The 13,301-nt window shown below is 37.6% G+C and overlaps 1 protein-coding gene and 2 long non-coding RNA genes across 3 annotated transcripts in view; 1 reads left to right on the top strand and 2 right to left on the bottom strand.

The window, feature by feature from the left end:
* LOC309503446 overlaps positions 1–13,301 on the bottom strand; it is a 411,057-nt gene that overhangs the window by 385,078 nt on the left and 12,678 nt on the right. The window lies entirely within an intron of this gene.
* The window catches only part of LOC309503749, a 155,199-nt gene that overhangs the window by 132,337 nt on the left and 9,561 nt on the right, over positions 1–13,301 (bottom strand). The window lies entirely within an intron of this gene.
* LOC309502807 (GTPase IMAP family member 9-like) lies at positions 4,531–13,258 on the top strand. Its single transcript, XM_082175345.1, has 2 exons — positions 4,531–5,145; positions 12,440–13,258. The coding sequence occupies exons 1-2, from the start codon at positions 4,748–4,750 to the stop codon at positions 12,474–12,476; spliced, it is 435 nt and encodes a 144-aa protein (XP_082031471.1). The 5' UTR covers positions 4,531–4,747; the 3' UTR covers positions 12,477–13,258.

Raw genomic sequence — 13,301 nt, 5'->3', positions numbered from 1 at the left:
TGTGTGAATGTAAACTGTACATGTTACTATACATCCAAATAAAATGTAGGCTATTTAATAATTTTATGATTATATATTTTTTAATATCCGATATATTGTTTTATTTTAAAATATTTTAATAATAATTCATATAATAATTTAATCATTATTAAAATATATGTATAGTTTTACTTAGAAAGTAGTTTTATGATATATTATTAATATTATTATATTAATATAATAAACATAATAATTGAATAATAATTAAAAAATATGGTTTACTTGGAAATTGGTTTTATGATAAATATTATTTTTATTATATTAGTATTATGATAGATATTTTTTATTTTATTTATTTTGAAAATATATTTTAATAATAATTAATCTAATATACTCTTATATATTAATTTACGAATAATTAAAATATACATATATAGTAGTATAATGTCGAATTCATCGGGCGGATGTGCACTTGTGAAAATCGCGCGCGCTAATTCATTCCAGGCATAGCTAACGGTACCTTGTTTGCACACTTAATTATCACGTTGTTTTTCCAATGGATCCTGGGATTTACGAAGAATTATTTTTGTTGAACATTGGTGACCTTGAATGTGCTCTTATTATGACTGTTGTCTAAGGGGGTGTGAGTCTAAGGGGTGTGGTTCATTAATTACTGCTGTTCAGGTGTTGCAATTTAATAAATGACTGCATGCCCCTGTGTGTGTGCACGCCAGTCAAACGAAACCCGATGGCTCCGTGAGTTTATTCCTCCGTCATGTTTTAGCCGGCTTTCTACCCTTTATGTTACGATGGCAGCTTTAACAGGTTATGGGCCCAGCACGCTTCCTCTGCGCCACTCTGCTACGAGCGAGCATAGAGAACAGCGACAGTGGTGTCATCTTTGCAAGAGTTCCACGCACAAGGATGTGAATTGCAGACGGAGAAAGCGGGACAACGTGAAGCGGATGGTGGATGAGGAGGACCACACTTTTGCTTTTAAGGTGGGCCAAGTGGATGCCGTTCTGGTCAGCGGAGTGAAGGAAAAAGGCCTCATGGTTGATACAGGAGCCACGTCGCATATCATCCGGGACATCACACAGTTCAAAGACTTTGACAAAAGTTTTGAGCCACACAAGCACATCCTAGAGCTGGCTGATGGAGAGAAGACCAGCGGTATCGCCTTGAGGAAAGGTACGGCCAAAGTTCGCCTGAGAGACAACAAAGGTCGAGTGGTGGAAACGATGTTGATGGGGGCGCTGTACGTCCCATCTTTTCCACAGGACATCTTTTCAGTCAAGGCAGCGACGTCCCAGGGAGCGACGGTCATTTTCAAAGAAGGTCAGAACAGACTTGTTCATAAGAACGGTGTAACATTTGACATCCAGGTGTATGATAGACTGTTCTATTTAAGCACTGTTGCAGATGATGTTGATCAATGTCATGGATGTTATGATATCCGCACATGGCATGAAATTCTCGGTCACTGTAATTATGAGGATGTGTTGAAGCTGGAAAATGTTACAAAGGGGATGAAAATCAAAGGTAGAACTGAAATGTCTAATCTAAAATGTGAAGTGTGCACACAGGGTAAATTTGTTCAGAGTAGGAACAGGGAGGCAGATGAAAAAGCAAAAGTTCCCCTTGGACTTGTGCACACAGACTTAGCTGGACCTATGGAGCCGATAGCAAAAGATGGTTTCAGATATATCTTGGCATTTACTGATGACTATTCAGGTGCAATATTTACATATTTTTTGAGAGCAAAGAGTGATACAGTCAAAGGAACAGAGAAGTTCATTGCTGATGTTTCACCTTATGGTAAAATTAAATGTATGGTACCAAACACCTCCACGTTTTCCCTATTTAAATACAGTTACTCGCGAAGTGTAACTCGACCTAGAACGGTGACACAAAACAAAACGTTGCGCTTTTCTAAGCGTGTAAAATGGATAACTATTTTGTATGGCGGAATTCCATAGCAAGTGCTTGTAAGCACTTCGACTTGGCGCAGTAATATCTTCAGTAACTGTATTTAAATAGGGAAAACGTGGAGGTGTTTGGTAGCTTCTCTGCTTGGCCCATATTAAATGAACTGGGCTAACAAAGTTTCGCCGCAAGACAGAGGGATTTAGTGCACGCACTGAGACGAGAGAGGTATGTATCAACTCGTCTTAGTTAAGGGAATAACATAGTTTAATATGAAAAAACGGTAAAGTATCCCTTTAACTCTTTGCTTGCTCCCCGTTCTTTTACTGTTCTTGTTTATGTTTTTCTGTTCCATGCCCAAGTCCGCCCACGTAAGTTTAATTTGTTTTATTCAGACATTTATATGCGTAGTATTTATATGCATTCATGTGTGTATTGCATATTTTCTGATTTCTGCCCACTATCTTTCCTGGGGACTACTTTTTGGTCCTCCCGCCTCGTTCTGTTTGGTCTGCATAGCTATTACTCTTTAAATTATGGCTATACATATATTGTCATGGAACGTTAATGGGTTAAATAGCCCCATCAAGCGGACCAAATGCTTAGATTATCTAAGATGTAAAAAGGTTTCTTTTGCCCTTATACAAGAGTCTCATTTGAAATCAGCTGACGAGCATTGCTTTCAAAATAGATACTTTAAAATTATTTCCTCCTCTTCGGCCATTAATAAATCTAAAGGGGTGCTGATAGTGTCTAGGCGTTCTACTAATTTTTCTGTTATACGTTCTGGTGGGGATAAAGAAGGCCGAATTACCTATGTTGTTGTTTCTCTAAATAATACTAAATACGCTTTTGTGTCTGTTTATGCAGGTTAAGAGGCAAAATAAAGCAAACACTGATCACCATAATGGTTAATTAAACATTTTCAATAAAACATAATGAGGATTGACAGAAATAAAGTCAAACTGGTTTGTAATTAGTGAAGATTGAAAAAAGCTGTTTTTGGAGTTGTGTAATCAACAGTTTTGGAGTTGATGTTTTTGCCATTTAATTTCAGCCCTTCATAGCCAGTGAATGAAAGAAGTAAAAAAGAACATGATTTTACTTTATTACTCACTTTGTGGAAAATTGTTTTTTCACCATACAATACATCACAGAAAATATACAAATAGAAATAAGACATACAACTCTATTAAAAAATAAATAAAATACAGTATAATACTGTATATATATATATATATATATATATATATATATATATATATATATATATATATATATATATATATATATGTATACACACAATATATATATACTGGCAATCATGCTGTACATAAAGCAAGATTGATTTGATATTGTTTCAGTGTTGATTCAATGTAAATGAAATGATTTAATTTAAGTTGAACAAATACAGATTTTATGTTGAACTTGATCTATTTTTCATCATTGAAATAACATTATTTCAGGGTGCAGACCTGATGAAAAATCAGTGTTACGTTTTAACCGTGATTCAATGTTGACTCAATTTTGGTCTGCTATCAGGGTATTCTTAATCATTTTAAAATCATGTAATAATGTTCACCAGATTCACTAACAGTTTGTGCCTGTTGTGAGAAAAGTGTGATATATACACATATATATAGTCAATTCACTTTTATTTCTATTGTGCTTTTCTCGTGACACAGAATCAAAGCAGCTTTACAGAAATGTATGATGTCAATGTTTGTACTATCAGTTTAGAGCTGGATAATATAGTTTACATTTGGAGTTAAAATTGTGTTGTGTGGTGAATCAGTGTATATTCTGTTATGGTCTGGTTTGGTTTTGTTTTCTCTCTGGTCCCTACCTGAGATCCCTTGTTAGTTTCCATGGTTTTTGATTAATTAGTTCCCACACCTGTTCTGTTTCAGTTCATCATCCCCTGTATGTATGTGTGTATATACTGTATATATATATATACGCCCTGTGTTTCCTTAGTTCTGTTGTCCGTTCTCATCTGTGTGAAGGTGTTGTGTGATCTGTTTTCTAAATATGTTTTGTATTAAAGAGTGCTATTTTGGATAATTTGTCTTTGTGCACTATTTACAGTAACTCCTAAATGACAGTAAGGTTTTGTTCAATAATTGTTTAGTGACGAGCTAAATTACTATTAACTGTTGCGCATCACTGACATAAAGAAGTTCGAGATTTTACTTGTAATTGAAAGTCATGTCATAATACTTATACAAAATACATTATAGAAAATATATTTAGTCCACTGTAGTGTGCAAGCCAGTATTAACTGTGGCAAGGAAATAATAGCTCTGTTTGATGTTGGAAAATGGAGAAAGAAACCTTGAAGAAACCAGGCAACAGCAGGGATCAGGTCTCCTTAAGTTATCAGTAATGAAGTAGATCTGTTACTGCACTGATTGATGAGCTGTAGCTTATTAGTAAGTATAAGTAAGTTAGTAAATTATGTGAAATCAAAAATGTTGAGAGAAAATAAGTGATTGTGTGACGTTTCTTTTTTTCCCAACAGTGTCAAAAACACCACTGCAAGGAGTTCCTGCTGTCAGTCTCTCATCCAGACGGATTGTTCTTCTGGGTAATGGTGGTGTTGGGAAGAGTGCAACTGGAAACACAATACTGGGAGAGAAAGTGTTCAGATCTGCATTGAAAATGAATACAGTAACAACGGAATGTTCAGTTGCTCAAGGTATTGTTTCAGGCAGATCTGTGTCTAGTTGATACTCCTGAATTGACTTACTTCAGCAGTGAAGAGTTACTGACAGAAATAAGGAGAAGTGTTTATTTATCCAGTCCTGGACCGCACACTTTTCTCATTGTGTTTGCTCTGAATATGAGATGCACTGGGATGGGGCTGCTCATTCCTTACAGGATTGAGAATTTGTTTAGTAAAGAAGTGTTAAAATACTCCATTATTCTCTTCACTCATGGAGATCAGCTGGAAGGAGAGTCTGTAGAGAAACTCATTGAGGAGAGCTGTATATTAAGAGATGTAGTTCAGCAGTGTGGAGGCAGATTTCACCTCTTCAACAATAGAGATGTGAATAACAGAGATCAGGTGAATGATCTACTGAAGAAGATTGACACAATGATAGAGCAGAATGGAGGAGGACACTACAGTCATCAGATGCTTGAAGATGCTCAGAGATTCAGACGAGAGAAAGAAGAGGAGACAGAGAGAGGAAGAGGAGAGGCGGAGAGAGGAAGAGGAGAGACAACGGCAAAAAAAAGGTGAGGTTTGATTAACAACAAAATATGCGTAGTAGCATGCTAAAAGTTACTTCAATGCTATCAGAATCCAATATAATTATACGCAAGAAATGATTGTTACTCTTAATCATTAAACTCATCAAATCAAACTCATAAAATCATAAAACTATTTCAGTGGAGTTGTGAATACATTTTGTAAATATCATTAAACATGTAATCTGTTGTTCTGTGAAATCTATTTAAAAATAATAAGATCTGCCACTAGTTTGGCTTTAATGAACTTTTTTGTGTCAACAAATATCAAATTAATATTTTTACATTCAACCAAAAAAAATAATCCAGTTGGATGGATGTAAAAATATTCATTTTAGGATAATTGAACTTAATTAACTTAATTGTTTTTGACAAAATTAAGACTGTAAACCTTATTCAACTAAATGGCATTGGATTAAGCTTATGCAATTAACTTAAGTTAATTGAACTCTGCCACTTCAGTAGTTTAAGGGTGCAGTGTTAACCAAAAGTATTCTGTCATTAGTTTAGGCATACATTAAAAAGAAAAAGAAAACACTGGTTCATTGAGTGTTACAGTATATCACTATCACTTTGAAGTGAAGTGAAGTGAAGTGTCTAATAAAAATCTAAAGTATCTAATAAAATAATTGTGACACACCAGATCAACAAAGAACACAGAAAAAAAATCAGATTCACTAACAGTTTGTGTTTTGCAGCAGCCAGAAGTAGTCCAGATTTAGATGTATATGACTTTCTTCATTCAGATGAATAAAAAACGGAGTTATATTAAAAAAATGTCCTGGCTCTTCCAAGCTTTATAATGCCAGTGAATGGAGGATGAAATTTTGAAGCCCAAAAAAGGGCATCCATCCATCATACAAGTAAATCCATACAACTCCACAGGGTTAATAAAGGCCTTCTAAAGCGAAGCAATGCGTTTGTGTAAAAATATCCATATTTAAAACTCAAAACGTGGGACGTAGGCATAGCGTTAGCTCCAGTGAGAAGTGACAAACGCGGAAGCAAAGTGGAAAGAGCAAAACAAAACACCGGTCATGAAAAACAAGAATTACAAAACGAGGATTTCATTATAAACCAAAAGAATATTGGTTAAGAAGAAGTTTTCCTTTGCTGTAACAAAACTTGGTTCTTGCGAGACTAGCATATTCTCACCGGCGCTTGCTTCGCCATCACTCTCTCGTGACGCTTACACTCTAAAAAATGCTATGTTGGCTTTAATTAACTTTTTTATGTCAACAAATGTCAAATTAATATTTTTACATTCAACCAAAAAAAAAATCCAGTTGGATTGTAATTTTATTTTATTTTTTTATGTGAACTATCCCTTTAATTCAACAAAGATGATCAGTGAAATGTTGTTCAGTGTTTTATTTTTTTCTCCAAAGAAGAATGATCAAATGTCATTACAGAGGGGGGGGCGCTAGTGAGCACCGCATGGATTAGACGCTTTCTCGTGGAGCTCCATCAAACCCTCACAAAAATTTTACTAAAAATCCACGCTTGCATCTTTTAAGTACAACCATGGGCAAACCTAAAGGTAAAGGGAAAACTATGAACCCTGATTCTCCTGCCAAAGAAGACAAGACAACTTTATTAATTGAAGAAGACGACGACGCTAGCAACCAAACCGAGCTAACTACAGACGCAACCACCAGCACCAGCGAGACCCCAAGTTCACAACCCACTCTGGCTAACATCCTAGCGGCTATTGGAAAACTGGAAGAGGACATAACGGCCAGATTTAATGGCCTGGACTCAAAACTGCACCTCGTTCAAACCTCCCTTACCAACCATGCAACACGTATTACTGATCTTGAGGGAGCAATGACCGACCATGACACCCGCATAACAAGTCTCGAGCGCCGCTGTGAGGAATTGATTGAATCCAACACAGCCATGAAGCGCAAATTAACTGACCTCGAAAGCCGCTCAAGACGGTCAAACATCAAAATCGTGGGCTTACCAGAGAAAATTGAGAAGGGAAATCCGTCTAATTTCATAGCCGACCTCCTGCCAAAACTTCTCGGATCCGACAACTTCCCCGCTGGCCTGAAAGTGGACCGAGCTCATCGGATAGGCGCACAACCCTCATCGGCGCGGCCGCGCACGATGATCGCCAAAATACACCACTTCCCAGAGAAGGAGAAAATACTCAACCTCGCCCGCCTGCAATCTCCACTGACATTCAACAGAGCCCGGATCAGCATTTATCCAGATTTTCCACCTGAAGTTTCCGAGCAGCGCCGGGCCTTTGATGGCGTAAAGAAGAAACTGAGGGAGGCAGGAATAAAACACGGTCTCCTTTTTCCTGCGCGTCTGATTCTCACGTTTGGGACCGAGCAGAAAACATTTCTTAAACCTACTGATGCCGAGGCATTCATAGACAAGTTTGTTACACCTGCTGCTACCGCGCACGGCGCGCAGCCGACCTGAGACACTCCCGCTCTCTCACAGCTGTTTCCAGAGGCGCGCGCGACGCCGGGCTAGCCAGCTGTCTTCCGTCTTCTCACGTTGAGCAAGTTCTGTTCTTTGCCCTCCCTAGCTTATATGTAAGCAAATAGACATGAGGGTAGATGGGGCCACTCAGAGGGCCCACTGTTAAGGTAATTGTATGCTATGATTATTTCATTGAACCGTACAATTAGTCCGACGGCGACGGGACATTTCCTTGTAGTGTTAAATCGTTTCCCAATGTTTATGGGGGTATTCATGTTCTGCTTCGTTTGGGGAAGTAGACAGTGGGGTGGGATTAATGTTACCATCTTGTTGCCATTTTTTCCTCTGTTATGTTTTTGTTTTTTGTTTTCTCGTTCTTTTATTCTGCTCGTACATTCAGTGCCGATACCATTATTGCTGTTATCACACCACATTATTCTGATATTATCTCATGGTTACTAGCACTTTTTCGTCCTCGCCACAAGGTGGCAGTCTAACCTTATTAAGCTGGAATGTCAGAGGTTTAAGAACCAATTTAAAGAGAGGCAAGGTTTTCTCCCACTTGAAATCTCTGTCTGGGGACATTATTTTTTTACAGGAAACACACATTAAACATTCAGATCAATGGAGGCTAAAATGCAGTTGGGTGTCGCAAATTTATCAGTCAACATTTTCTTCTAAAGCAAGAGGAGTAGCTATACTATTTCGCCGAAATGTCCCATTTCAACACATTTCAACCATCTCTGATCCAAACGGTCGCTATATCATTGTAACGGGTCATATTTTGTCACGGCATGTAACATTTCTTAATATCTACGCGCCCAATTTTGACGACCCTGGCTTCTTTAGAAAAGTTTTTAATCTCATTCCGGACTCTTCCACCACTCACTTAATTGCAGGAGGAGACTTCAATAATATATTGGATTGTTTTACTGATAGGCTTTCTACACGCCCGATTGCTCCTTCCAAGTCCACCATTACCATAAACAACCTAATTAGATCTATGAACCTTGTTGATATCTGGAGGCTTCAACACCCCGCTGCTAGAGATTACTCTTTTTTTTCACATGTACACAAATCATACACAAGAATTGATTATTTTCTAACAGATGCTAAATTGACTTCTGATATTATCTACACTAAATACCACAACATTCTAATCTCCGACCACTGCCCTATAGAACTAAAGATAGACTTAGGCAGGACAAAACCCACATTTGACTGGCGATTCAACCCGCTACTACTCAACGATATGTATTTTCGCCAACAAACAGCCAACCTCATAACAGACTATCTATCTCATAATGACACATCTGACGTTACAGATTCCACTCTATGGGAAGCTTTCAAAGCTGTTATGCGGGGCCACATCATAGCCTACGAGGCTAAACTGAAAAAAGACAGACAGAAGGAAATGTCAGAAATCACAGCTCAGTTGTCAGTCCTTGAAAGCGACTTTCAACGATCTGCCTCACCTTCTACACTGAATGAGATTGTGAAACTTAAATTCAAATATAACACTATTCTTTCTAACCAAGTGAGCACTATGCTGTTAAAGGTCAAACAAAAACATTTTGAACTGGCTGACAAACCAGATAAATTATTAGCCCGTCAGCTTAAAAGCATACAGGCTAAACGAACAATCCATAAAATCAAGACAAAAACAGGTACTATCACCACAGATCCAAAAGAGATTAATAAATGTTTCCGCCAATTTTATGAAGACCTTTACACATCGAAAACCACTGCAGATGCCACGCAAATCTCTGACTTCCTTCATACCCTCCATCTACCTAAATTGAACACCTCAGCACAAGCAGACCTAAACGCAAATATAACTCAAGAGGAAGTTGAGAGGGCAATACGCTCCTTCCCGAATGGAAAAGCGGCTGGCCCAGACGGTTTTAACATAGAGTTTTACAAAGCATACTCAGACAAAATAACTCCTCTCATGTTACGGATGTTCAACCACTCCACCGCTACTGGCCTGCTTCCTGACACCTTGTATTCAGCCAACATCTCCTTGATATTGAAAAAAGATAAGGATGAGTTAGACCCCGCTTCATATCGCCCTATTGCCCTCCTTAACTCTGACCTTAAGGTGTTCACTAAAGTGCTTGCCAACAGACTAAACAAGTGTATAACAACCATAATCCACCATGACCAAACTGGATTTATTCCAGGGAGATTTTCCTTTTTCAATGTCAGACGGCTAATGAATATAATGTATGCCAGATATGATAGAAGCTCCAAAATCTCTGTTCTAGCCCTTGATGCTAAAAAAGCTTTCGACCAGGTCGAATGGAAGTACATCCTGGCGGTGATAAAGGAGTTTGGTCTGGGTGATAATTTTGCCTCCTGGGTCGAAATGCTATACGCCCACCCGACAGCCTCGGTTGTCACCAATTGTGACAAATCACCCATTTTCTCATTGCAACGTTCCTGTCGTCAAGGCTGCCCGCTTAGCCCACTACTTTTTGCACTGGCAATGGAACCTCTCGCCACCAATATAAGGAATCACCCCTCCATTGCTCCTTTAATCCTAGGCAAAGTGGACCACCGTATTTCGCTTTACGCGGACGATGTAGTCCTGTTCCTCTCCCATCCTGAAGAATCGGTTCCTCCTTTACTCGAACTTATTAATAAATTTGGTGAACTGTCTGGCTACACTATAAATTGGGACAAAAGCGAATTCTTATCTCTCAAAAATAACTTGAGCCCAAATTTTGTTAACAGCTTGCCCTTCCATATTGTCACAGACAAAATAAAATATTTAGGATTGGTTATCCCCAAAGACCCCAAACAAATTTATAAATTGAACTATTTAAATATGTTAGAAAAACTTAAATCTAATATTGAAACCTGGAGGCTGTTACCCTTATCTATGATAGGGCGCGTGAACGCAATTAAAATGATGGCTCTCCCCAGGTTCCTCTATCTTTTCCAATCTTTGCCTATATTCATACCGAAAACATTTTTCAAGCTTTTGAACTCCATAATCTTTTCTTTCATTTGGGGATTTAAGGTACACCGCATTTCTAAAAAACACATCACCAAACCCAAATCGACAGGAGGCCTTAGCCTGCCTAATTTCCAACACTACTACTGGGCCGCAAATTGTAGAGCCTTGACGTATTGGCAAAATGCACACCCAGGTAATGTTACAGATTCTACCCCTGCATGGCTTGCAATTGAACAGGACCTTCCCAAGGGCTCTCTTCCCGCTCTTCTCTTTTCAACAAACAAACTTCCGACAGCTATCGCTGGTTATAGGTTCATAGTTGCCAGCTCCCTAAGAATTTGGCAACAAATTAAAAAAACATACAATCTACCCGATTTTTCAGCTTACACCCCTATTTGCCACAACCCCACTTTCCCCCCCTCTTTAAGTGATAACACTTTTGTGATCTGGAAGAACAAAGGTCTTGCCACTTTAGCAGACCTTTACATTGAAAAAGCTTTCGCTACCTTCACGCAACTGAAGGAAAAATATGCACTCCCACCTTCACATTTCTTTCGTTTCCTCCAGATTAGGGATTACACACGCAAAAACATAACAAACTTTGAGTCACTCCCTGTCTCCACAGATTTGTACGCTCTACTAAACCAGGCCCCTGATTCGAGGAGACTTGTCTCTCGTTTTATCAACATTTTTACAGCTTATGAGCCTGCTCCTACTCCACACCTAAAGGAAGCCTGGGAGAAAGATCTTGGTATTACAATCAGTGTTGATGACTGGGATACTTGCCTTTCCTCCATCCACTGCTGCTCGATAAACTCTCGACATCAACTCATCCAATTCAAAGTAATCCATAGACTCCATTATTCCTGCACTAAACTACACTCTTTTTATCCCTCTGTTTCCCCAATCTGTCCAAAATGTAAAGCAGAAGAGGGCACTCTTGGTCATCTCTTCTGGTTCTGCCCCAAACTATACGAATTCTGGTCTGATATTTTCAATTGCCTCTCCACGATTCATGGTTGTGATATCACCCCAGACCCTTACACTGCTATATTGGGCGGGGCCCGACACCTTACTACTCTAACCCATCTTCAACAAAAAACGGTACAATATAGTATGGTCATTGCAAAAAGAAATATTTTAATTTTATGGAAAAATGAAAATGTGCCATCTTTTAAGACCTGGTTATTAGAAATCACTCATCTAATGCATCTAGAGAGGGTTCGACATAGCGTTTGTTTGACCTCTGCGACCTTTGATAAAATGTGGCAGCCTTTTATGTTGTACTTGTCGAGACTATAACCCTGTGGGTATTTAGGTGTGTATGCATTATCGGTGCTTCTCGCCATGTACATGTATTTCACTTTGTTGAGATAACAAGCATGTTCTTGTATTATTTTTGAGCAGGTTTTTTTTTTATTTTTTTTTAGTTGATTTTACTTTTATATTATCTATACTATCTTGTTTCTTTCTGAGGGAGGGAATGTGTATTCCACTTATTTCATTTATATTTGAGTTTATGTGTCTTTATTTGTGTTTTTTCTGTCTATATTTACACTGTTTGTGTAACTGAAAATGTGTAAATAAAATATGAAAAAAAAAAAAAATGTCATTACAGAGAATGTTGTGTATACTGTGTGTTTGGCTTGTAGATGCTAAATTAGTATGCTAAAGTAGTACACAAACTAGAGAAGAAATGAAGTGAAGATAATGTGCCTTACGAAGTAAACACACATGGAAGATGTGTGTCTTCAGTTTTGGGGTTGTTGATATAATTTTATATTCATATTAAGTAACTTTATTCTGAATCAGTCCAAGTTATATAGTGCATACAATAATGTTCACCAGATTCACTAACAGTTTTTCTGTTGTGTTTTGCAGTGTCCATCAGTCCAGATGTTGTTCGCCCCAAAAGTAAGTGAATTTGACAGAAAACTCATTTGATCAACTGTGTCCGTATTTCATTCAGTGGTGATTTGTGTAGAAAACTCTGGCACTCTTTAATGAGATAATGAAACCATATATACGGAAGCTTGTTTCCACCACTAAATAATTAATAAAGAAAGTATTTGTTACTTTTTTACTCTTAATTCTGACTTTTTTACTCAGAATTTTGTGATATAATCTGGCAATTTTCAGATATAAACTCGCAATTGTAAGTTATAAAGTCAAAATTACATGATATAAAGTTGCAATTGCATGTTATAAAGTAAGAATTGTGAGATAAAAGCTGTGATTATCTCTTTTTTTTTCATGGTAAAACAAGATTCCATAATATAGAAATAGTTTTCCAGATTTGAATATATATAATTTTTTTGTTGGTCAAATTTGCTGTCATTTTAGTCGCGTTGTGCCATTTTAGTACAAAAGTATATAACTGAATGCGAAACAATGTTTGGATGTAAAAAAAAGTTTGTACTCACTAACTTTCAGTATTGACAACAGTCATTATCAGGAAATATCAGATCGCAAATGTCAACCAATCAGAATCAAGTAGTCCAGAGAACTGTGTAATAATGGAGTAGCTATTTAATGTGATGTTACAAAATAAGAAGTCATTAGAAACGGTAAGGGATAAGATAAGATAAGATAAGATAAGATAAGATAAGATAAGATAAGATAAGATAAGTCTTTATTGTCTCCAATTGGAGAAATTCGTCTTTGGCATTCGAGTGAACAATGGCGACACATTACATACAGTATAACCAGACTTGGGAGGGTTACTTTAAAAATGTATTCCGTT

This window comes from Leuciscus leuciscus, assembly GCF_965113295.1.
Source record: "Leuciscus leuciscus genome assembly, chromosome: 1".
Taxonomy (NCBI): Eukaryota; Metazoa; Chordata; class Actinopteri; order Cypriniformes; family Leuciscidae; genus Leuciscus; species Leuciscus leuciscus.
This window is presented reverse-complemented; position numbering and strand designations above follow the sequence as displayed.